At 42.2% G+C, this 25,682-nt stretch overlaps 1 protein-coding gene across 6 annotated transcripts in view; it reads left to right on the forward strand.

Moving 5' to 3' along the window:
* Positions 1 to 25,682, forward strand: part of MIA3 (MIA SH3 domain ER export factor 3) — a 55,570-nt gene that overhangs the window by 9,802 nt on the left and 20,086 nt on the right. For 4 of the 6 annotated variants that reach the window (XM_030302310.2, XM_030302313.2, XM_030302311.2 and 1 more), the window contains exons 4-6: positions 267 to 3,090; positions 5,590 to 5,751; positions 8,304 to 8,449. In XM_030302310.2, coding sequence (XP_030158170.1) covers positions 267 to 3,090; positions 5,590 to 5,751; positions 8,304 to 8,449 — 3,132 coding nt within the window. Of the gene's footprint in view, positions 1 to 266; positions 3,091 to 5,589; positions 5,752 to 8,303; positions 8,450 to 25,168; positions 25,458 to 25,682 lie in introns of those variants that run through there. The other 2 variants (XM_030302316.2, XM_030302315.1) reach the window with 2 other exon arrangements.

The raw sequence follows: 25,682 nt of genomic DNA on the forward strand, positions 1-25,682 counted from the left end.
TCACCAGCCACATGAATCCTCGGGAGGAGACGATGAAGGGAAATCAGGAATATTACTCAGGTAGGAGTCCTTCTCCGTGGAAGCAGGAAACCAAGGAAAAGTGGATACCCGCTTTTATTCCCCTCCCACTACCCAAGAACAGTCATTGCCCAAGGTTGGCACAGAAGCCCCTCTGGATCCAGTTTGAGGTTAGCCTTCATTAGCACGGGTAAGAGTTTGCTCTTGCGACACTTAGTGACATGCTAATGTTTTTCTTTCTTTTACAGGAGACAGATTTTGTTTGTTTTGATGGGGGAAGAGATGATTTTGACAATTACAACGTAGAAGAGCTTTTAGGATTTTTGGAATTGTACAATTCTGCACCTGGAGATTCTGAGAAAGCTACAGAAAAAACTGGGCATGAGGACACACTTCTTGAAGTACTTGAGGAAAGCGACCTTGAACCTGAATCTGATCTTGAACCTGAACCAGGAGAACTTGACTCAGAGGAGAGTGAAAGTGTGTTCTCAGAAAACTCTAAGGAACTCAGGGAAAGATCTGGGGCTCAGAGGAACCACCCTCACTTAAACAGTCAAGCAGATCATGCTCAGGGAGACCAGCTTGCATTTGAACCTTTTGAGGAAATGCTACAAGATAAACTGAAAGTGCCGGAAAATGAAAACAACAAAACCAGCAATGGGTCTCAGCTCTCGAGTGAACAGGAGAAGATTGATGCTTATAAACTTTTGAAAAAAGAAATGACTCTGGACTTAAAAACCAAATTTGGCTCGACTGCCGATGCCCTTGTCTCTGATGATGAGACAACCAGACTTGTTACTTCATTAGAAGATGATTTTGATGAGGAGCTGGATACTGAGTATTACACAGTTGGCAAGGAAGATGAGGAGGATGAAGAAAACTTGGACGACCTGCCGTTACTGACCTTCACACACGCTGGGGAAGATGTGAAGGTCCCAATGAAGTCTGGAGTTCAGAAATATCCAACAGATACAGAGCAGAATACAAATGAAAAGGATAAGGTTGAGGTGACTCAGCCCCCTGGCATCAAAAACTATGATCAAAATATACTAACAACCTGGGAGGATACTGTCTTCTCCTTCACAGATGGTGACAGACAAACAGGCTTGGACATAGGGAGTTCTGACCCAGAGGAAGGGAGGGAGGGTGGTGACGCATTCATCCCAGATAGCAAATGGGGGAAACCACAATCAGCACCAGATTACGCCGACCCCCAAAAAGCAGAAGATGGGCTTTTGACTGTAGAGGCCCCTAAAACAAATAATGACAAAGACCTGGAAATTCACTTTACAGGAAACGGGAGGAAAGTTGAGGAATCCAAGAAGGGCCTGGTGCAGGCTGAGATGGGGCTGGAGGGGAAGCAGGAAGGCATGAAGGCACACGGTCCTACTCAAAGCAGTGACCTCAGCTCTTTGCCAGCTGCTGGAAAGAGTAAAGACATGTCGGAATCAGCTTTTGATAACAAAGAAAATGACCTAGAAGGAGCAGCTGTTCCTACGTCAAAAGGAATGCTCCATGAAGAAAAGCCTGCAGAGCGGATTTTGGAGGGTGGCTCGGAGCGTGAAGCGGTACCCAAAGCTGCAGGGAGTCAAGTGAGCGAGGAAGGGATGGAGCAAGAATCCGTGGGCATCGCACCAACGCCGGGGGGTAGTCCGCATAATGCATCCAAAGACAACGCGGAAGAAGTGCACGCTTTAGTAAGTGGACCAAAACCACACACGCTTTCACCGGAGCCTCCACACGAGGGATTTCAAGAGGAACAGCGTCTTAAGACTGACGGTCAGCCGAGGCCTTCCCCTCCAGATGAAGTTGATTTGCCAAGAGAACCGGAAGAAGAGGGTCCCACTGTGGGAAGAAATCTTTCCTGGCCACAAGGAAAAGAGGTGGCCCATGCACGTGATAGGCAGATGGATGAGAAGTTACAGCTCTCCAAGGAAGTGGTCAAAGAGGACTCCTCAGGGGAAGAAATGGCTCCTTACAAGCCCGCGGCGGGCACGCAGGAAGTGGAGACAAGAGGCCAGGTGGATAGCCTGGAAGTGCCAGGTTTCCATCCCGAGACACCAGAAGCAGAAGCTGATTACGGCCCTGAACAACTACTGGAGGATGAAAATGCTCTAAGTGCAAAACAGTCTAAAGAAAAAAGCCCTGAGATTCAAGGTGGGCCGTTAGATGTTCATCCGCAGGCCCCTGCAGGGGCCATGTTAGGCACCGTTAGTACTGATGCAGAAGCAGAAGGAAACAAAGAAGAAACCGGTAATATCTTGGAAATTGAAAGAGAAAGTGAAACTTTGGGCAAAGGGGTGGACACAGGGGGCAGGGAAGCGGGTGGCGGGGTGGTGGAAAAAGAAAGCCCTCTTGTGGGTAAGAAAGCACAGAGACCATCTGAAGGAAGTGACTCTCCTGACCAAAAAAATGAGACCCCAGAGTTAGGGGAAGTGTTTGAGAATCAAGATTCTGATCATTTTCAAGACGGCCCTGAGGAATACCTGAAGACCTCCGGGCCCGCTGAGCAGCCCGGGGTGGAAGGACTCTCCAAAGAGGACCAGGAGGACTTGGAGAGGGTGGCGGACACAGAGGGCCAGGGGTCTGCAGTTGAGCACGACGGTGACCTGTGGCACTGGACTGCACACAGGGCTGTGCAGCCGCCGCACGGGGACCGGGTGAACGACTTGCCTATCCTCAGCAGCTTCTTTAAAGACCAGCAGTCTCTGCGGCGGTTCCAGAAGTACTTCGATGTCCATGAGCTGGAAGCCATGTTCCACGAAATGTCATTAAAGCTGAAGTCCGCGCAGCGGGAGAGCCTGCCCTACAATGTGGAAAAAGTCCTGGACAAGGTCTTCCGTGCGTCTGAGTCCCAGATTCTGAGCATAGCAGAGAAGATGCTGGACGCTCGTGTGACCAAAAACAGAGAGCTGGGCACCAAGGAAAATAACATATTTGAAGAGGCGGCGGTCCTTGACGATGTTCAAGACCTGATCTATTTTGTGAGGTACAAACACTCCACCATGGAGGAGACCACGCCACTGGCGACGGCTCCACCCACGGAGGAAGGCTGGGCTGGCGCCACGGAAGGTAAAGCGCCTGCCTGTGGCCTTGGGGAGTTGGGCTTGAGAGGCAGGTGGGGCGCAGAGTGGTTGGGGAAGTGCCTCCTGCCTTCCTGGTAAAGCTCTGTCCACAGTTTGCAGTGTGCCTAAAGGTGAGGGACAGCACTGTGACATCCACATGTCCCTTCCTGCTTTCTTCCTTTTAGGCTGGAGCATGGGTCAGGATTTCTCATCCTGTTTTCCCCTTAGGACAGTTGAGACTGCTAGCATTTTTTTTCTTTTTTTTTTTTTTATTAAAATTTTTTTTTTTAAGTTTATTTATTTTGAGAGACAGAGCAGGTGGGGGAGGAGGGGCAGAGAGAGAGAGAGAGAGAGAGAGAGAGAGAGAGAGAGAGAATCCCAAGCGGGCTCCGTGCTGTCAGCATGGAGGCTGATGCAGGCCTTGAACTCACAGACTGTTGAGTTCATGACCTGAGCCAAAATCAGGAATCGGGTGCTTAACCGATGGAGCCACCCAGGCACCCTGAGATTGCTAGCATTTTCTAAAGGAACTTTGACAAGCAGGTAAAGAGAAAGCTACAAACAAGAAAATGACACCCCAAGTAAACCTGTTAAAAAAGTACAAGTTTCGTGTAAATTATGAAAGGAATTTTTTTGGTAACTTAAGTAAATTCTTTTGTGTTGTTTTTTTAAGTAAACTCTATGCCTTATGTGGGGCTTGAACTCACAGCACTGAGGTCAGGAGTTGCACATTCTACCTACTGAGCCAGCCACGCACCCCGAGTAAATTCCTTTTTTTTTTTCTTAATATTTATTTTTGAGAGACAGAGTGCGAGAGTGAGCGGGGGAGGGGCAGAGAGAGCAAGGCAGACAGAGGATCTGAAGCAGGCTCTGTGCTGACAGCAGAGAGCCTGATGTGGGGCTCAAATTCACAAACCCGTGAGATCATAACCTGGGCCAAAGTCGGAGGCTTAACAGACTGAGCCACCCAGTCGCCCCCCCCTTTTTTTTTAATTTTTTTTTTTTTTTAACATTTATTTATTTTTGAGACAGAGAGCATGAACAGGGGAGGGTCAGAGAAAGAGGGAGACACAGAATCTGAAACGGGCTCCAGGCTCTGAGCAGTCAGCACAGAGCCCGATGTGGGGCTCGAACTCACGGACCGCGAGGTCATGACCTGAGCCGAAGTTGGACGCTTAACCGACTGAGCCACCCAGGCGCCCTGCTGCCCCCTTTTTTAAATTACAGTGTAGTTGAAACACAATGTTACATTAGTTTCCTGTGCACAGCATAGTGATATGGACAGGTCTGTGCGTTCTGCTGTAGCTACCATCTGGCAGCCTACAGGCCACTACAGGACCACTGATTGTATTCCCCACCCTGTACCTTTCACCCCTGTAACTTACTCATTCCACAACCGGAAGCCTCCAAAAGGGCTTTCGCGTGAAGTAACTGCTCTCTGACCAAGGATGAGCTGGCATCACATTTCAGCTGATGCCTTGCCAGAGTTTCTTTATCCTCACCCCCCTCAGTTTTCATCTTTTGTGGGTGTCATGTTCTTTCTTGCCTCTTTGGAGCAGTCAGTTAGGTTAGTGAACTTCTCCTGGGCCCTCGGATTCTTGCATTCAGATGAATTAACCAGGGACATGACCGGGATGCAGGGCTCTCTAACACAGCACTTGACATGTGGAAGCCTTTCAGTAAATATTGATTGAACGGACCCTGAGCCAGTCTCCTAACATAACCTGATTCCTAGTTCCACGCTTTTCAGCCTGAGGTATTTAAACTGTGGCGTATGATAGCGTACCAGGGGGATATAAAGCCACACAATAAATGCTGTCTTCCCAGAGGGCCAGTTTTTCTTGAATTTGGGGAGGGGAACATTTTTGCATGTAATCAAAGCAGACCTATTTTCCATTAGGATGCAAAACTGATGAATTTTTAGGGTAAACTGTGATGCTTTAAAGAAATTCATCTTTCGTGTGGGTCACATTGGACTCTGCCCTAAGCCTCTTGGGGAAGGAAATGGGTTCTCACTCTTTGACAATTAGAGGTACTCTGAAAATATTTGAAAGCTATTTCAGTAAGCTGCCTTTGGTAACGCTAGCTCTGTGAAACAAACATGCTTGTGAATGAAAGAATTCGTGTTCTTTTTGTGTGGCATAGATATTTCCTATTTCTGCCCTTGACTGGAATTCTCTTCTGCACATTCACCTGGTTGGGCATGTGTTGGGTTTGTCAAGGGGAGTTAGGGTTATTGAACCCCTTACCACAAATGGGTTTATTTATAAAATACTTCGGAATACGGGTTTCTTTGTAAATTGTAGTCATCTGTGAAGTGAGACAAAAGCAACTGAAACTCTTATTTCCCCACTCAGTCGAGCTTCCTGGGATCCCGGCATGTGGAGGGAGGGCAGTGGGAAGGTGCCCAGGGGGTGACCGGGGAGGGAGAGCTGCCCAGTGGGAGAGGCCGAGTGGGGAGTATCGTCAAGGCTTTGCCAGCCCAGTGCATTCTTCTTCCCTGTAGGAATAGAGCCACTCCTTGAAGATAGTTTCCCACAAGATCACACAGAAGACCTTAGAGCACAGATTCCCAAAGAGCCCAGCCAGTTGGATCAACTTGGGACCGGTGACAAGGGTGGCTCAGAAGTGTCACAGAAGCCGAATACTGAGAAGGACATAGACCCAGGTAAAACTTGCAGATTTTTTCTACAAAGTAGAGGTGTGTCATAAACAAGAGCTTCTAGGACATTTGTTCTTTTTTTTTTTTTTTTTTCCTTTTTTAATTATTTAGGTAATCTCTGCACCCAATGTGGGGCTCGAACTCATGACCCTGAGTCGTGTGCTCTACCAACTCAGCCAGCTAGGTGCCCCTGGACATTTGTTCCTAAAGGCGGGAAATCGAAGGGAGAATAAGACAGGCATGAATGAGTGTTAAAAAACAAGAAACCCCAGAATAGAAAGAAAAGCAGTTGAGGCAGATGGATGGAGGTCAGCAGTAGGAAAAAGGCCAGAGACTATAACCAACCAAAATATCAATGTTTGGCTCTCATTACTCACGTAAATAATTTCAGTCTAAACTATTATTCTTCAAAGGCCTTATGTTCTCAAACAGTAGTTTTCAACCAGACCAGCCAGCATCAGAAACTCTGAGGGTGGAGAACAGCAAGCTGTGTTTAACAAGCCCTCCAGGAAATTCTGATCAGCTGAAAGTTTGAGAGGCACCGCTTTATTTATTTATTTTTTTTCAGTGTATTTGTTTTGAGAGAGAGCACAAGTGGGGAGGAGCAGAGAGAGAGAGAGAAGACAAAGTCTGAAGCAGGTTCCATGTCGACAGCAGAGAGCCCGTAACGGGGCTTGAACTCCTGAACTGTGAGATCATGATCTGAGCCAAAGTTGGATGCTTTAACTGACTGAGCCACCCAGGCGCCCCAAGAGCCACTGCTTTAAAACCCACAAATTCTTCTCCCTCAGTAGAATACAGTGTGGCTCAGGTCTTGTGTTAATTTGCTACCTGGACATGGCAAAAACCTTAAAAACAGTGAAGGGGATATTTATGCCTAGGTGTCTGCACGCCGTGGGGAGCAGTACAGAAAGTTGCGCATCGTGTCGTGGTCCCGCGTGGCCTGACACCAGTGTGTCAGCATTAATCACAGGGCGCAGCAAACACTCAGTGGAGAGCAACTCACTTCATTTGGATTGAGGAGACTATTTAAAAACAAGACGACAAGCCCAATAATGGCATCAACAGGTTGCTACTGAAGAAAGGCTAATTGTGTTATTTTGTGTGTCCGCTGTGGGGGGTGGTGTGTGTGATACCATTACTGGTTCCGTGTCCTTCGAGGTTGTGGTGTGTAACCCGGGATAAAGCGCTACCCATGAGACCTGGTAGCACCGTGTGGGCCTTCAGGAGAAGCCACGGCATGGGCAGGAATTCTGTAATTGGGGAAGAAATGACCTATCAGAGGCCTCCCGTGTTCCGAGGACGTTGCATTCATGTATCATCCTCTCTAGTTCTAAAGTCTTTATCTCAAAAAGAGTCAAAAGAGTTTTTTCAGCTTGTTGAAATGAGTCATACACCACGATGTCTCGTTAACGCTCTTGCTCAGAAACTTTCAAGGCTAGGAAAACCTCTGCTTGCAGAATTAAAAACAGATTTTTTGCCCGGTCCTTCCGAGTTCTGCCACAGGATGACATGAGCTACCCTTACAGGCTCATCTTCCCAAATGTCCCTTCGTGCATCTCAGCCGCCCTGACTGTGGACACTTGCCCAGGGTCACAGTCATAGATCCATCGTGAATGGAGTCTCTGGGTTGGGAGAGAGTCACCTCCTCCGCCCCTCACTAACCGCTTGCTGAGCTCCTAGCTGTTTACAGAACGGGCCCAGCCTCAACTAATTCAAACTGAGGTCACCTTCCCGCCACCTCCTCTAGTGAAACCCTTTCAGGCTTAGCAGAGCTTCAGGCCAGCCCCCGCTCTGTAAGCAGTTCCCGTGAGCGTCTCTGGGCGTTTACCTTGTTCTCTTTTGTGTAGCTGTCATTCATCTGTGAGGGAGCAGTCACCTGCCAGGGGCCAGACACCGTGCTAAGCACGGGTGCAGTCCACCTGCGGGTCTGCAAGCTGACGCTTTTCTACTCAGCGGTTGCCTGAAGTTTCTAACACAATGCTTCACCGGCACTGAATGAACATCTGGTAAATGCAACTGTGTCCGTGTGGGAAAAAAAAAAAAAAAAAAAAACCCATAAGATTCTGCTTTTCTCAATTCCCATGACTAAATACTGTTCAGAGAGCAGTTGTTTTGCCAGAGACATGATGGGAGATCTGGTGAGGGGTAGGGTGTGTTGGAGATACGTTCATTTCATAATGGAAGGGCGTGATGGCTCGAATGGGTGTTCTGAATTTTGTTCTCTCTAGAATTCTTTAAGAGCGTAATTATATAAGTTATATACGACTTTATATAAGACCTATAGAAACTGTGTCTTTTTTTTTTTAGTAAATATGTTTTAATTTTATCTCAAGTTATCTCTACGCCCAACTTGGGGCTCAAACTCATGACCCTGAGATCAAGAGCCACATGCTCTACTGACTGAGCCAGCCAGGCGCCCCTATAAGTCTGTATACATCTTTAAGAGAAGCCACTGACTCATACTCGGTGGGCACTCGATAAGTATTTTAAACGAAGAGAAACAAGTCTTACTCTAAAGCATATTATAAAATATTAATTTTCACCCTCAATTTTAGGGATAATTCCAACAGAAAGCAGTCCTGTTGATGCTGTTGATGCAAAAAAGAAACTAGAAACAAATGCTGAAGAGCCAGCAAGTGTCTCACCTTTGGAAAATGCAATTCTTATAATATATTCATTCATAATTTATTTAACTAAGACGGTAAGTTCGACATACATAGCTTCTTCAGATAGAGTTATCGATTAATTACGGTTTTTGAGTTGATCTTGAGCATGAGATCAAGAACTTAAAATTACTGCTGATCCTTTGACTTCAGCCTCTGAAATGGGCCACCTGTGTATAATTTGATGGGTTCTTAGCTCAGATCTGCGGTGTGTCAGAGCCGGGCATAGACAAACCTGTAAAACATGGCTCTTCCCCAGCAGGACCTTTTAGTCCAGCAGGGAGATAAAGACCTTCACTGGGGACATAATATGATACGGGCAGAGAGTATTTTCCCGATGGGAGAATGATGTGTTGGATACACTGATTTCGTTGTGGTGGGAGGATGGGCAGAGAAGGTCAGAAGTTTCGGCAGGAGCTGAAGGACAAACGGGAGTTTCATATGTGTTGCTGAATAGAAGGTGGAGAGGGAGGTAGCATGCGGTTCGACCGAGGAAATAACATGTTCAGAGAGATGGACGGTATTACAAAGAGAAGGCCTTTTGAGGAAGCCATGGAAGCCTTTTTGGTGTTGAATAGTTGAGGGTGTGGTTGGAGGGCGTCTTTTGGAGGGAGATAGGGAGATAGGTAAAGGAAGTTGTGTGTTGTGACAGGTAGTGCTACGCTCTTTGGGATTGGGATCCTTGGAAGGTTTTAAGCGGAAAGGGATGTGGTTAGATTTGTGTCTTAGAAAGAGTCACTTACGGCAGAGTATTCAGATTTATCTTTCTTAGGGAGTCAGGATTCAAATGAGACATTTAATCTACCTGGAAGCATATTTAAGCTTTTTAGGACTTAGCTCCCCCTTGTGGTATTTGTTGGAATTGGACATTTTTCGGTAAATTATGGGAATGAGCAAGCTTTTCAGAAGCTGGAGGCCAAGTTGTCCTTGGACCTGTAAAGAAAAGTATCCTCCTCCATAAAAGTATTTTTCCACTACGTTCTGTTATTTCAAGACTTGTGTAGGAAAGAGGATCCCCCCCCCCCCCCCGCCCCACCCCGTTCCATAAAAATGCATGAGTTTTGAGCCAGGATTATCTGGTTTCAAATCCCAGATTCATCATTGAGAAGCTTCAGCAAATTACTGAGTTCCGTTTAGCTGTCCTACATCTTCCAAATGCTGATAATACCTACTGCAATTGTTGTAAGAATTAAATGACTTGATAATAAAGTGTTCAGTGCAGTGCCTGGCATTTGTAGGATCTCACCACCCTCTGCCTGCTTCTCATTTGGATGGTCAGAGGGAAGCATAAAAACACTGGATACCCAGGGAATTCAGGAGAAAGGCCACCGGGGAGAGTTTTTAGCTTTCTCCATGGTTGTGGTGGTTAGCAGCCCCCCAGGTAAAGGTGTGTATGACCTGTGCAGTTAGAATAATGAAATTTTCAGTGATTAAGGCAGTTTCAGAATTTGAATTTTATCATCAGAATGAATCATTGTCACTTCAAAAATTTAACAGCCTCCAGATGTGGAAGGAGTTCTTTATTCATTTTGTTTGTGGATATGCACGGAGTCCCTTTCTAGGCCCACTTGGGGGCCACAGATGTAGTATAAAACAGGGTCTCTGCTTGGGGATGGTGGGAGAAGGCACAGACGGGAATGGCCAGGGAAAAGGGCACGATGTTACAAAGTAACATGGACTTTAAAGGCGTTGTCAAGAAAGCATTTTGATGGCCCAGTATGTGCAGAGTGTTGTGCTAGGAATAGAAGATTCTGAGAGGTATAAAGCATGATTCTGAGTTTGGAAAGGTCTAAGAAAAGGGCATATCAGATATATGAAAACTGAGAAAATGGAAAATATCTTGAAACGGTTTTTGTGAAATATCAAGTAGTATAGATAATTCTTTGGTAAGGCTGGGGAGTATTGGGGTGCTGACTTGTTCAGGAAAACTGGACCAGAAGTCAGATTCATGGATCCACCGTTGATGGAATCTTGGAGCTGGAAGGGACCTTCGGGGGCAGCTTGTCCAGCTTCACTAATTGCAGAAATGTCCTCTCAGTCACCTGGCAGGTAGTTAGGAGATCTGGGTGTCAACGGCTCCTTGTGTGAACAACCTAACCTTACAGGGCCGTATGTTGCCCTGTTGGCTCACTCATTCTCTTATTGACTCTAGAGTTTCCTTGCGTGATTCCTTCTTGTAGAATCTAATTCTTTTTCTGTATAGTAACTCTGAATGTTTGAAGTGGTGCTTTAATTTTTTAAGTGTTTTATCACGGAAAGTTTCAAACATATAAAAGCAGAAGTAATTGTAAAATGAATCCGTGGCCTAGTCCCAAGTTGACAGTAATTCCTTAATATCATCCAATATTTGCACATTAAAAATCCCCTTTCCTACTTTTAAAAATTGTTTTTGTTCAAATCAGGATCTTGCTGGGGTCCAGATATTATAGTAGGCTGCCATATGTCTTAAATCAACCTTAATCAGATATAAATGACATACAATAAAGGTTACCCATTTTAAGAATACAGCTCAGTGAGTTTTAACAAATGTATTCGCTCATGTTAAAACAATCATAACCAAGACATGGAACATTTCCTTCATTCAGAGAAGTTTCCTCGTGTACCTTCTCAGTGTGTCTCCTTTACTGCTGGCTCCCGGCAACACTTAATTTCACTGTAGGTTCTGTTTGCCCGTTGGAGAACTATAAGTATAAAATGGACTCATACCTAGGAGTGAAACTGCCCTGCCACATGGTAAGTTTGTTTTAGCTGGAAAGGAGTGGTCGAACAATTCTCAAGAGTGACTGTCCAGTTTATACTTCCATAGCAGTTTATGGGACTTCCATTTGGTCACGTATTTGCTAACATTTGATATTATCGGTCATAAATTTTAGACATTCTAGTAGATATGTCTTTGTGGGTTTTTCAAAAAATTTTTTAAGTTTATTTTTTTATTTTGAGAGAGAGAAAAAATGCATGAGTGGGGAGGGGCGGAGAGAAGGAGATAGAATCCCACGTGGGGCTTTATCCCATGATGGTGAGATCATGACCTGAGCCAAAATCAAGAGTTGGACGCCTGACTGAGCCATCCAGGCGCCCTTCTTTGTGGGTTTTTGTTTTTGTTTTTTTTAAGTTTATTCATCTTTGAGAGATAGAGAGAGACAGAGCATGGGCGGGGAAGGGGCAGAGAGAGGGAGACACAGAATCCGAAGCAGGCTCCAGGCTCTGAGCTGTCAGCCCAGAGCCCGATGCGGGGCTCGAACTCACGGACTGAGAGATCATGACCTGAGCTGAAGTCAGACACTCAACCGACTGAGCCACCCAGGCACCCCCCTTCTTTGTGGTTTTAATTATATTTCTTGGTGATATATGATGAGTACTTTTTCACATGACCATGTTGTGTGTTCATGTGCGAAATAGCTTTTCAGATCTTTTGTCCCCCTTTTTAAAGTTTATTTATTTAAGTAATCTCTACACTCAGTGTGGAGCTCAAACTCACAACCCGGAGATCAAGAATCACATCTCTTCCAACTGAGCCAGCCAGGCGCACCTCTTTTGCCCTTTCTTAAATTATTTTTTTTCCTCATAAATATTAAGATCTAAGAGTTCTTCGTGTATTTTGGTTATAACTTCTTTGTCAAATATATATTATGAATAATTTTTTCAGTCTATGGCTTGGACTTTCAGTTTCTTAATGTTGCTTTTGAAGAGCAAATTTGTAATTTTGGTGAATACGATTTTATTAATTTTTACTTTTATGGTTAGTGCATTTTGTTTCCTGCCTAAGGAATCATAGGCCCTTCCAACGATGCAAATGTTTTCTCATACTTTCTTCTAGAAGTTTTATAGTTATACCTTTCATGCTCAGGTCTCTGTTCTGTGTTGAGTTAATTTTTGTGAATGGTGTCAAGTTGCATATTTTTCTTCTATGGATATCAGTTGCTCCTGTGGCATTTCTTTTCCCTTCCGATTACCTTGGCACTTGAGTAGAAATCAGCTGACCATATTTGTGTGTCCGTCTGCACTCTGTTCAATAGATCTGTATTTCTATCCTAAGATAACACACTTTTCTGATTGGTATAGCTTTATAGTAGGTCTCGGAATCGGCAAAATTGCTTTTGGCTATTTCAGTTCCTTTGCAGTTCCATATAAATTTTAGAACCAACTTCTGGAGATTTTATTTGTTACTATGTTGAATCTGTAGATGCGTTTCGGAAGAATCGATATCAACAAATATTAAGGCAACTAATCCATGAAGTAAGTTCATCTCCACATTTAGATCTTTTGTTTCTCAGCAGAATTTTGTAGGTCTCAGGTACAGGTTTCACACAGATTTTGTGTGCCTTTGTATTTCATGATTTTTGATGTAAAATTGTGCTTTTCTTACATGTCATTTACCATTGTTTTGTGCTGATACATAGAAACACAACTGGTTTTGTATATTTGTATCTTCAAACCTTATTGAATTTATTAGTTCTAGGACTTTTTTGTAGATTTCATAGGATTCTCTGTGTAGATAGGTGATTACGTCATCTGTGAATAAACACCTTTTAGAAAAGTCAGGTTAATGAAACATAATTACCTTCAGTAAAATTCACTCTTGCTCTGGACAGTTTGATGAGTCTTCACATTATTTCTTTAGATTTTTTTGTATCCCTCCTCTCTTGCCTTTCCTTCTGGGACTCCAATTACATGTAAGTTAGACCACTTCCTGTAGTTCCACAGGTCACTGAGGCCCTGTTCTTTTTTGTTGCTTTTCAGCTTTCTAGGTCTTTGCTTCAGTTTAGGTATTCCTATTGCTGTCTTCATGGTCATTGATCTTTAAAAAAAACTTTTTTTTTAATTTTTAAAGTTTATTAGTTTATTCTGAGAGAGAGAGAAAACACAAAAGGAGGGACAGAGAGAGAGAATCCTAAGCAGGCTCAGTGATTAAACCTGAGACGGGACTTGATCCCATGAGAGAGATAATCCTAAGCAGGCTCAGTGATTAAACCTGAGACGGGACTTGATCCCATGAGAGAGATCATGACCTGAGCCAAAACCAAGAAGAGTCTGACGCTCGACCGACTGAGCCACCAGGTGCTGCCCCCTCATTCATCTTTCATAGTATCTAATCTGTGTTTCAGCCCATCAAGTGAATTTTTCATTTCTGGTAGTTTAATTTTCAGCTCTGAATGTTCTACTTGGTTCTGTTTATGTCTTCCACCTTTTGTCAGTATGGCCAAGGTAAACTTCAAAATATTCTTTTCAAATTTTTTCAGAAAAAAATAAAGAAATTTTTTCAAGCCAGTTGTCATCTCTGTTGCAACTTCTTGTTTTGTTTTTTTTTTTCTTTTTTCTTTTTCTTTTTCTTTAGAGAGAGAGAGAGAAAAAAAGACCATGAGCAGGGGAGGGGCAGAGAGAGAGGGATAGAGAATCCTAAGCAGGCTCTGTGCTAATAGCACAGAGCCTGACTCAGGGTTCAATCCCATGAATTGTGAGATCCTGACCTGAGCTGAAATCAAGAGTCAGATGCTTAACTGTCTGAGCCACCCAGGCGCCCCTCTTGGTCTGTTTTTATAGATTGATTTATCTCCTACTCATGGGATATTCCTGTTGTTTTTTTGTTTTTTTGTGTTTTTTTTACATGTCAACCTACTTTCCTGCTATTTTTACACATAGTGATTCTAGTGATTCCTTGTTGTTGCTGGATGCCAGGTGCTGTGAATGTTACATTGTTGAGTGCCTGGTTTTTAGTGACTTTTTTAAAATGTTGAGGTTTGCTTTGCTAGACAGTTGTTACTTGTGGACCAGCTTGATCCTTTCTAGTCTTATTTTTAAGACTTTTTTTTTTTAATTTTTTTTTTTTAACGTTTATTTATTTTTGAGACAGAGAGAGAGACAGAGCATGAACGGGGGAGGAGCAGAGAGAGAGGGAGACACAGAATCGGAAGCAGGCTCCAGGCTCTGAGCCATCAGCCCAGAGCCCGACGCGGGGCTCGAACTCACGGACCGCGAGATCGCGAGATCGTGACCTGAGCTGAAGTCGGACGCTTAACCGAATGAGCCACCCAGGCGCCCCTTTAAGACTTTTTTAAGATTGTGTATATAGTTGTCTTGACTCTAGAGGTAGTATAGCCCTACTCCTAAGGCGTGATTCTTCTGGAATCTACTGAATGTCAGGCAATGTCAGGTCACTCTAACTGACTGGAGCGCAATTTGCTTCCCACGCCTGTGTAGAACTCTGGGATTTGTTCAGCTTTCAGAATGGTGGCAGCTATTCTTTTCATCTGAGGGGCTTTTTTTGCCCGTCCTTAGAGATTCTTACCTTGGGCAGATCTGCTTCAAATTCAGCAAAGGCTGAAGGAAACCCCCTCACGGATTTCTGGAACTCTTTTTCTTTGTAGCCCCCGTCTTTGTGGTACCTTTCCCTGCACATTTCAGTAACCTCGGTCTCCCTGAACTCTGGCCTTCTCCTCTTCAGGGAGATTGGTGGGCTCTGTGAGGCTTCTCCCTGTGCTGAGGTGAGAATGTGTTTCCAAGCAGGAAGCTGGTTGACCAGCAGGCTCACCTCCTTGTTTTCCCTTCCTTCAGGGGTCACGGTTGTGTGCGGCCTATTGTTCTCCACCTGAAAATTGTGTTTTTCATGTGTTTTGTCCAGTTTTCTAGTTATTTCAGTGGGAGGGCAAGTATACCCTTTCCTCTGCCTGTAGATTTTCTCCTTTTGTTTGTTGTTGTTGGAATGTATTCATTGAAGAAACGGTTTGTTTGGCCTCTAGGGGCTATATTGTGTTCTGCATTTTGCTAACTACATTCCCCAGTGTAACTGAACATGTTTCTCTGACTCTTTGTATTTGCTGGGAATTGGTAGTCCGATTCAGTTTCAATATTGATTGGCAAGGATACTTAACAGGAGATGTTTGCTTTCAGCAGGAGGCATCTAATGTATAGATGTCCCTCTACTTTTTGTGTTTTAATTTTTTTTAATGTTTATTTTTGAGGGAGAGAGAGAGAGAGAGAGAGACAGACAGAGCACGAGTGGGGGAGGGGCAGAGAGAGAGGGAGACACGGAATCTGAAGCAGGCTCCAGGCTCTGAGCTGTCAGCACAGAGCCTAGCGCAGGGCTCGAACTCACAGACTGCGAGATCATGACCTGAACTGAAGTTGGAAACTCAACCAACTGAGCCACCGAGGCAACATCCCTGGATGTCCCTCTACTTTTGATGTCACTAGTCATTGGTGACATTGACTAAGTCTGTTAATATATTATGGTGCAAAATGGTGTTAAGGGATCGCTTCTCGGCCTTTTGGCTAAGATCAAGTGTAAAATGATGATATGGTGATTATATTGTTGCTGCTTCATTTAAAGGCTGGGATATTTCTTCAAAAAGAAACATAGTCAAGTATTGTTTACACTGAGATTTAGTTTGTATAGTATAAATATTTGATTCTTTCTATTTAAATAGTTTCCAAAATAATGACTTGGTTTCCTGGCTTTATCCAGAGATGTCCAGAGGGATTTTTTGGTGTATTTCTTCTAACTCTATTCTAATCATTATTACGATGTCATGAATTTGAAGATAGTTGGTGTGTTTCAATCCACTGTAGTTCTTATTCTTACCAGTGCTCAATTTCTCCCACTTTTGGCTAGTGGGAGCCTCTTCAGCTTGGCTTCGGAGCCTTTTGGACACCACCCAGTGGTCACTGACACCTTCCTTGCTTTCTAGTGTGCCAGCGTGTTCTAATCCTCTACATTTCCTGCCTGCACCTTGAAGGAGTTATTTCTTTAAGGAGCCCCTGATTTCTTTGAATGGGAAATAGTATTTAAAAGCTGCATTCTGGATACGAAGATGCTTATTGCTTTTGAGTTGGGATTTCTAGGCCTTTTCAGAGGGCAAGGCTAAGAAAGACATGGAGTTTTTTTGTGTGTTTCAGTATTCATCTTGGTTCCATATGGATACTCCCAAAATAAAATCAGGATGCTAGAGGGATTGTACTTAACCTCATCTATCTTACACATGTATTTTCTTTCTCCAGTGTCGGAAATCCCAGTTTTCAATGATGTCAACATATTTACTTCATTTTACAGTAGTCACACAACAATATTAAAAACACCAATACCAACACTGCCACCCACGATATATTATTGAAAATGTTTTCAGGATGTTTTTCAGCTATATCCCACTAGTGCATGCTTGAAATAATTCCTTTCTGTCATCCTGCCATCAACTTGATACAGTTAGGTTAATTGTTTCATTTTTGCTTTCACTTTTTAGGGATTGCTTTTAAATGTATTTGTTTGTTTTGTTTTGTAAGTATCTAACATATTTATAAGATCCAAAGCCAATTTATAAAACAAATGCTCTTTGGAGAAGTCAAGGTTTTGTCCCAGGTCCACTGAACCTGTTGTTACCCTCCTCTATGGATAATTTTTAAAATTAATTTCATTATCTTATCATTAAAAAATAAGCACAAGGGGGGTGCCTGGGTGGCTCAGTCGGTTGGGTGGCCGACTACAGCTCAGGTCATGATCTCACAGTCTGTGAGTTCGAGCCCTGCATCGGGCTTTGTGCTGACAGCTCAGAGCCTGGAGCCTGCTTCTGATTTTATGTCTCCCTCTCTCTCTGCCCCTTCCTTGCTTGCTCTCTCTCTCTCTCTCTCTCTCTCTCTTTCTCTCTCAAAAATAATAAACATTAAAAAAAGTCCAAAAAAATCACATGATTTCCACATTCAGCCAAGATAGATTTAGAGATACTGGCTTTACCGTCACCGAAACAACTGGAGAGAAAAAAAAAATCAGACAAAATTAATGAAGCCATTTTCAAATCACTGGGCATCAGGTAACAAAGGACAGTGATTCCCAAAAGATTGGGAACAAGTGCCGTGAGCTCTCCAATTGTGCCTGCTCACTGCACTGAAAGAGTCCCAGGTTGTGTTTCTCTAGAGAACCTTGACTAATAACAACATTCTTGAGCTTTGTTCTGTTTGTTCAGGTAAATAACTAGGAAATAGTTGATTCTTTGGCATCTTGGAGTTTCAGGTTTGTTAGGCAAGGTACGAGCAGCATTTAGTCTGAGTCGAGACCCTTCTGCGTACTTCATCCAGGTCTAGAATCATAAGGTACTATTCTTGGCCCTATGTCAGGAACAGTTTCCCTGGGAACAATTGGATAGTTTCTCTGATGTTGAGTAATTTTGTCAACCTCATATGCCGATGAATTCTCAAAGGGGACCTTTCATGGATCCCCTGAGTGTTTGCTCTCTCACCCCGCCCCATGCCTCCTCTTGGTACTCAGCCCTGTGAGTTTTAGCTGCCTTGCTTTCCCTGGACTTTCAGCTCCGTCTCCTCTACTCTGGGTTCCTCACTTCTGTGCCACAATAGGGAACACCCACACACAGCCACACACATAGGTAGAAGAGGTTTTTTATAAGGAATTGACAAACGCACAAATGGAGGCTGATGAGTCCCACAGTCTGCTGTCTACAAACTGGAGACCCAGGAAAGCCAGTGGTGTAATTCAGGTTGAGTCCCAAAGGGAGCTGATGGTGTAGATGCTAGTCAGGTCTGAAGGCCTGAGAACAGGAGTAGCAAGGGTAGAAGAAGAATGATGTCCTAGCTCAAGCAATCCCAGAGAAAGGGGTGAATTCCTTTTGCATTTTGCTCTTTTCAGGCCCTCAGTGGATTGGATGATGCCTACCCATATTGGGAAGGGCAGTCTACTTTATTGAGTGAATCGATTCAAATGCTAATCTCATCTGGAAACATCCTCAAAAGCACAAAAATTAAGGTTTAATTTGGGTGCCCCATAACCACTCAAGTTGACATAAAAGTAGCCATCACATTTGTTCATAATGTGTGGCATCCAGTTAGAGATCACTAGTCATGCAAAGAGGCAAGAAAATAGAAACCATGATGAGGAGAAAAATCAGCCTATCCAACCAAGAACTACCAGAGATGTTAGAATTAAGCAAGGATATTAAAATAGGTTTTATTACTATATTTTGGATGTTAAAAAAGTTAAGTAGAAACATAAAAGATATTTTTTTTAAAAAGACCCAAATCAAACTTCTGGATTTGAAAACTGCAGTGACAGAGATGATAAATATATGGGGTGGAAGTAGTGCTAGATCAGACATTGTAGGTGATAAGATTAGTGAACTTGAAGACCTAGCATTAGAAGCTATTCAATATGAAATACACAGGGAAAAAAGACTCAAGAAAACTCATCAGATTCCCTGTGAGCTGTGGGACACTTTCAAGCAGCCTAGTAAATGGAGCTGGAATCACTGGAGGACAGGATTGAAGAGGTGTCCAGAAACAGATTTAAAGACATAATGGTTGAAAATTTCTAAAATTCATGAAAGCTATAGATCCACATATTCAAGAAGTTCAATGAAACCCAAACATAAGAAGCATGAAGAAAACTGCACTGAGGTATATCATAATCAAATTGCTCAAAAGTACCTGATAAATAGCAATCTTAAAAGCAGACAAAAAAAAGACACTTTACATAGAGAAGGATTAAGATAAGGTTGACATCAAGATTTCTTATCAGAACGCATGGCAGAATACAGTAGAATAAAATCTCTTAATATACTTGAAGGACAATATTGTTGACTTATAATACCATACCAAGGAAGATAATTCTGTAAAGCAAAGATTAAATGAAGATTTTTTTTCCAATGTACAAGACCTGAATGAATTCACTGGCACACTTGTGCCTTGAGAAATGTTCAAGGAAGACCTTTATTTAGGCATAAGGAAAATGGCAATAGGTGGAAATAGTGGAACTACACAAAGGAGTGAAGGGTGCCAGAAATGGTAACCATATAAGTACATATATAAAACCATCATCTTACTATTTAAATGTTTTTAAAATGTAACTTCTTGTAGCATAGGGTTTCAAAAATACGCAAAATAAAATACAGGACAACAATAACATGAAGGTCAGGAGATGGAGAAGTGGTAATAACTCTCATAAAGTGCTTACTATACACATGAAGTAGTACAGTATCACTTGAAGGTGGACTGTGATAAGTTATACACTATAAACCCTAAAGCAACCACTAAAACACTAAAATAACAAGAGAAGAGAGAAATTAGAATCATTAAGAAGACTCAATGATCTGAAAGAAGCCAGAATAAGAGCAAAAAGGGAGCAAAGAACAGATGGAATAAATAGAAAAAAAGATGCCTAGGCTTAAACTTAATCATATAAGTAATCACATTAGATATAAGTTGTCTAAATACCCCAATTCAAAGACAGACGTGGTTAGATTGGGTAAAGAAGCAGGATCCAAATAGATGCCGTCAGGAATCATACTTTAAAAAGACATAAAAAGGTTAAAATTGAAAAGATTGAAAAAGATATCTCCTGCTAATAGTAGTCAAGTGAAAGCTAGAGTGGCTGTATTAATACCAAAGTAGATTCTAGAGCAAAGTATATAACAGGGATAAAGAAAGTTACTTTCTAGGATAAAGTGGTCATTAGTCATAACGATGACTCCTAATAATAGAGCTCTAAAGTACACGAAGCAAAAGTTGATAGAAGTGAATGGAAAAATAGATATATGTATATAATTATAATTAGAGATTTCAATATTCTTCTCTAAGTAGTTGATAGACGATGTGAATAAGGTTCTAGAAGATGTGAACAACATTGTCAACCAACTTGACCTGATGGACATTTATAGAACATCCCAGAAGAGCAGAATATATATGCTTTTTGAGTGCACTTGGAGCATCTACCAAGATAAATCATATTCTGGGTCATAAACCGAATCTCAAAAAATAAAAAAGATTCATATCATACAAAGTATGTTTTCTGGACATGGTAAAACTGAGTTAGAAAGCAGTAACAGAAAGATCTCTTGAAAATTTCCAAATATTTGGAAGCCAACTGACATACTTCTGAATAACTTCTGGGTTAAAGAAGAGGGAAATCAGTATTTTGAGCAGAATGAAAATGAAAACAGCATATCAAGTTTGTGCAATAACAGTAAAGCATTACTTGGAAAGTTATAGCACCATATATTAGAAAAAAAGAAAGATCTCAGATTAGTGACCTCAGTTTGTACTATAAGAGACTAGAAGAAGAAGAGCATATTGATCCTCAAGAAGCAGAAGACAATAAATAAAGAGCATAACTCAATAGAAAATAAAAGGAAAGCCAATGAAAACAAAAGCTGGTTCTTTGAGATTAATAAAATTGATTAACCACTAGCCAGTGATCAGGGAAATAAAAGAGGAAACACAAACTACCAAGATCTGCAGTCACACAGGGGCATCACTACAGATTCTACAGAAATTAAAACAGTAAAAGGGAATGTTATGAATAATTTATGTTTATTTGATAGTTTAGATGAGGTGAAGAAATTCCATCTAAGACACAGATTGCAAAAGCCTACTCAAGCCTTAGGGCTATTAAAGAAATTGCATTTATTGTTAAAAACCTTTCTGCTAAGAAAACTCCAGGTCCTGATGGCTTCACTGGTGAATTCAGTTAAACATATTAGGAAGAAATAGTATTAATTCTATATAAACTCTTCTAGAGAATTGAAGATGAGAAAATACATCACAGTTCAAACCAGACCAAGATATAACAAAAAAAGAAAACCACAGACCAGTATCTCTCATGAACATAGGCACAAAAATTCTAAATAAAATTGTAGCAAATCAAGCCCAATAATCTATAAAAATGATAATACATAATGACCAAGTATGGCTTATCCCAAGAATGCAAGGTTCATTTAACATTAGAAAATCAATCAATGTAAGTCACATATTAACACATTTTAAAAATAACTTCCAAATGTTCTGCTCTACAGGCACAGAAAAAGCATTTGAACAAATCCAATGTTGATTACAGATATTAAAAAAAAGAAGTAATCAGCAAACTAGGAATAGACAGGGGCTTAAAATAGCCTCTATGAAAAACTCACAACTAACGTCATACTTAATGGTGAATAATTAAATGCTTCCCCTTATGATCAGAAACAAAACAAGGATGTTCACTCTCACCACACCTGTTTAGCATTATAGTGGGGCACAGTGAGGCAATGACCAGTGTATTAAAGCAAGAAAAAGAAGTAAAGCATACAGGTTGGGAAGGAAGGAGTAAAATTGTAGCAGACAATTGGAAATTGAAATTTAAAAAAACCTTTCAGTGCAAAATAGCATCAAGAAATATGAATTGCTTAAGGATAAATCTGGTAAAACTGTGAGACCTATAGTTGAAAACTATAAAATATTGCTGATATAAATTGAAGACCTAAATGCACGGACAGATATACATTGTTCAAGAGAAGACTAAATATTGTTATGCTATCATATTGTCACTGTGACAAACGGTGTATCAAATATTAAGCTCCCCTGTGTGATCCCCAGAGTCAACGTAATCCTGATCAAAGTCTCACCAGGATTTTTTTTTTTTTTTTAAGAAAACAACAAGCTGATTGTACAATTCATATGGAAAATTCAAGGGGCCTAGAACAGCATAAACATGACCTGATTTCAAGACTTAGAATAAAGCTGTGGTAATTAGGAGAGCATGGTATCAGTGTAAAGAGAGACAAAAAGATTATTGGAACAGAGAATAGACAACCCAGAAGTAGATCCATACCACCCGGCAGTGGGCTTCAGACAAAGGAGGAGAGACAGAGTGGAGAAAGAGAAGTCTGTTCAACAAACAGTACTAGAACTATTGTAAATATCCCTGTGCAAAAAATTGAACCATACCTCAGTCAAACCTAAATTAACTCAAAATGCTTCATAGAAGTGAATGTAAAGCCTAAAGCTATACAACGTCTAGAAAAAAAATTAAGCCAAAGATTTCTTAGGTTTGACACAAAAAGCAGGATTCATTCATAAAAGAAAAATTTGATAATTTCGATTTCATCAAAATAAAAACTTATGCTTTCCAAAATACACTATTAGGTGAATGAAAAGACAAGCCACAGATTAGGAGAGAATCATTGCAAAGCATGTACCTGAACAAGGACTTCTGTCTGGAATATATAAAGAACTATCAAAGCTCACTTAATAAGAAATAACTCAGTAAAGTAACACTTCACCAAAGAAGATATGTGCATAGGAAATAAGCACATTTTAAAAATGCACATCATTACTTCTCGGGGAAATGCAAATTTAAACCACCATGAATTATCACTATATGCTTATTAGATTGACTAAAATTAAAAAGTGATTAAAATTAAAATACTAAGTATGGGAGAAGGTGTGGAGGAGCTGGAAATACACACTGCTGATGGGCAGTGTGTAAAAGGCACATCACCTTGGAAAACCATTTGTCGGCTTCTTAAAAAAGTAGATGTCAAAGGATCCAGTCATCCCTCTGCTAAGCATGTACCCCTGGTAAATTCTACATCCATAAAAGGACTTGTATATCAATATACATAGCCCCTCTATTTGTAAAAGCCAAAAATTGGCGGGGGTGGGGGGACCCTCAAACGCAGATCAACAGCTGAGTAAATAAGCAAACTGTGATATATGCATACAATGGAATGCTATTGAGCAATAAAAAGCAATGAGAACCTATTGATGTATGGGAGCAACATGGGTGAATCTCCAGTTAGGCTGAGATAAGCCAGAGAATTAGAATACATGGTGTATTATGTATTCCATATATAAAACTGCAGGAAATGTGAACTATTATAGAAATTCTGCTTGGCGTGGGGTTGGACCCAGTCAGCAAGTGGCAGGAGGTAGGATTACCAAGGGGAGGAGAGGACTTGTGGAGGTGAAGGGTACGTTCAGTTTGAATGTGATCGGGGTTTCACAGGTGTATTCATATATCACCATATGAATACCAGACTGCACTTTGTGTAGCTTATTGCATGTGAATTTTATCTCAGAGCCGTAAAAAAAAAAAAAAACATATATATATATATTTATATATATATAAAATATATATATATTTGTCCCTTGTTACTTTCTAATATACAAGTAGTATTCTATGTATTTTTCTCCACCCCTTTAAAAAAAAATTCGGGAAATCATACTCTGGCAGTATATAAAATCTATTAATTTTTTTTTCCAGTTTCACAGTTTCCTTTAGTGTATTCAGCAACTCTTCTATTGATGGACATTTTGGTTGTTTCTAGTCTTTTGTTACTGTAAAAATGCTGGGATAACATAATTTTGTGCATATTATCTTTTCACCATTTGTTGTACACACGGTATCTTTGAGATCTTTGGAAGTGAGATTGTTACATCAAAAGGTAAATACATGAGTAATTTGGGGAGATGTTGCTAAATTCCCTTTCACAGAGGTTGTATCATCTTGTGTAATGATGAGCAGTGTATGTGTAGAATATTCTCCTACATTCTCTCACCAGCAGAGTATGTTGTCAGATGTTTAGATCTTGCCAGGATAAGTAAGAAATGGTATCTCAGTGTAGGTTTAATTTGTAGGTCTTTTATTATGTGTGAGCATGTTTCCATAGGCTTGTGAGCTATTCCTAGGTCTTTTCCTGAGAACTGTTTGTTCAATTTTTCAGCCCATTTTTCTGTAGGTTTGTTGGCTGCTTTCTTCTCTATCTGTACGGTTTATATTTTAGGAATATTAACCCTTTGTCTCTAATGTTGCAATATGTTTTCTCAGGTTGTCATCGTCAAACTCCTTGTTTTGCATTTTTTGTATGCAGGGGCTGGACAAATTTTTTTTTATTTTTAAGTAGTTGTTTGCAAATCTTTTGGATTTTGAGACATAATTGGAAAGGTTTTGTTCATAATACATTGAGAAATTCACCCATGTTTTTCCTAGTACTTGTTTTCATTTTTTTTACAATCAGGTGTCTGATCATTTGTAACTTATTATGAAAACCAATTTTATCATTTTCCGTATGGTTTATTTAGTTATGCTAATACCGCTTAATAAAAAGGCTTCCCCCCCCCCAACTGACGTATTATATACCAAATTTTTAATGCAGTTGGGTCTATTTTTGGGATTTTCTATTCTGTTCCATCATCTGTATTCTTGGGTCAGTACCTTACTTACTATTTTAATTGCAGAGCCTGCCTTCCCCTCCCTTTCCACCTCCCCTCCATTGCTCTTCGTTTTCAGAATTTTCCTGATTATTCTTCCGAATTGACGTTATATTAAACTTGAAGATGTACCTTTAAAGATTTGCAAACATCATTTTCCCTCCAGGGTAAATGTCCCCACTTTCTACAACTTTTAGAAGGAGTTTATACATAATCCTCGCCCTTTCCCACAAGGCACATCACTGTCAAGTACGGAACCCAGAACTGAACCCTTTCGCATGGTGCGTAATGACGTGGCTCCTTAGAAGCAGCGTTATTACGGGGCATCAGCAAGAGTATGGGCCGGCCAGCTCGTGGCGTAGGAAGGGGACAAGTTGAGCGGGGCACTGGAGATGCCGGGGAAGGAAGCCTCGCCTAGGGGACCGAGGCGCAGCCCCGGTCCTTACTAGGGGGCGGGAGAGGCTGCTCTCCCGCGTGGGCTGTAGGACAGATGCGTGCGGTTGCGTGCAGTGACACAAGGCCGGCACTGAGGGGCGTGAGTGGCTGAGGGGCGTGAGTGGCGGGTCTGTCCCCAGCCCCTGCTCCTCCTCATAGCCCCCGGGGCCCTTTAAATCAGGCGGTCTCCCCCAGTTCCTGTGGCAGGTGAACGTCCAAGAGCCGCGCCTCTCTCTTCTTCCGCGCAGGTCTGTTCGCTCTTCGCTGCCTCCCTCCGCCATTGGTTTGTGCCGCCGTGGCCCCGCCCACTGCGGGCCGGCCTCCGTAGGCGCCTTTACGGCCTCTCAGGGGCAGTGTCTGATGACGTGTTTTCCAGGAGGCGTTGGGGGAAAGTGCCAGCGGCGGGGGGAAGGCGAAGTTCACTCCCAGTGTCCGCCTCCTCAGCCGGCTCCTTTACGAAGGAGGAAACGGTGAAAGAGGGGAGGGGGTCCCAGTGCTGTTCACGGGGAAACATCGCCTCTGCTCGGCCATCCCCACACAATGGATTCAGTTCCTGCCACTGTGCCTTCTGTCACCGCTTCCCCGGGGGACCCGGAACTTCTGGGACCCCTGTCGGTGCTCTATGCAGCCCTCATAGCCAAGCTACTGGAGGTGACGATCCCCGCTCCCAGGGAGGGACCCCAGCTCTGGCAGGCGGGTAGACGAGTTCTGAGCGGAGTGGGCGCGCTGACCGGGGGAGGGAGAAACGGAGTGGGGTCAGGCCCGAGGCAGGCGAGGCGTTGTAGTGCTGTTTAGAGAGGAAAGGGGGAGTGTGTTTGAGGTTTCGTCACTTGCTCATTTGTTATTGATTACTTAAATTGTACCAGGCATTGTGTT

This window comes from Lynx canadensis, chromosome F1 (genome assembly GCF_007474595.2).
Source record: "Lynx canadensis isolate LIC74 chromosome F1, mLynCan4.pri.v2, whole genome shotgun sequence".
NCBI classification, from domain to species: Eukaryota; Metazoa; Chordata; class Mammalia; order Carnivora; family Felidae; genus Lynx; species Lynx canadensis.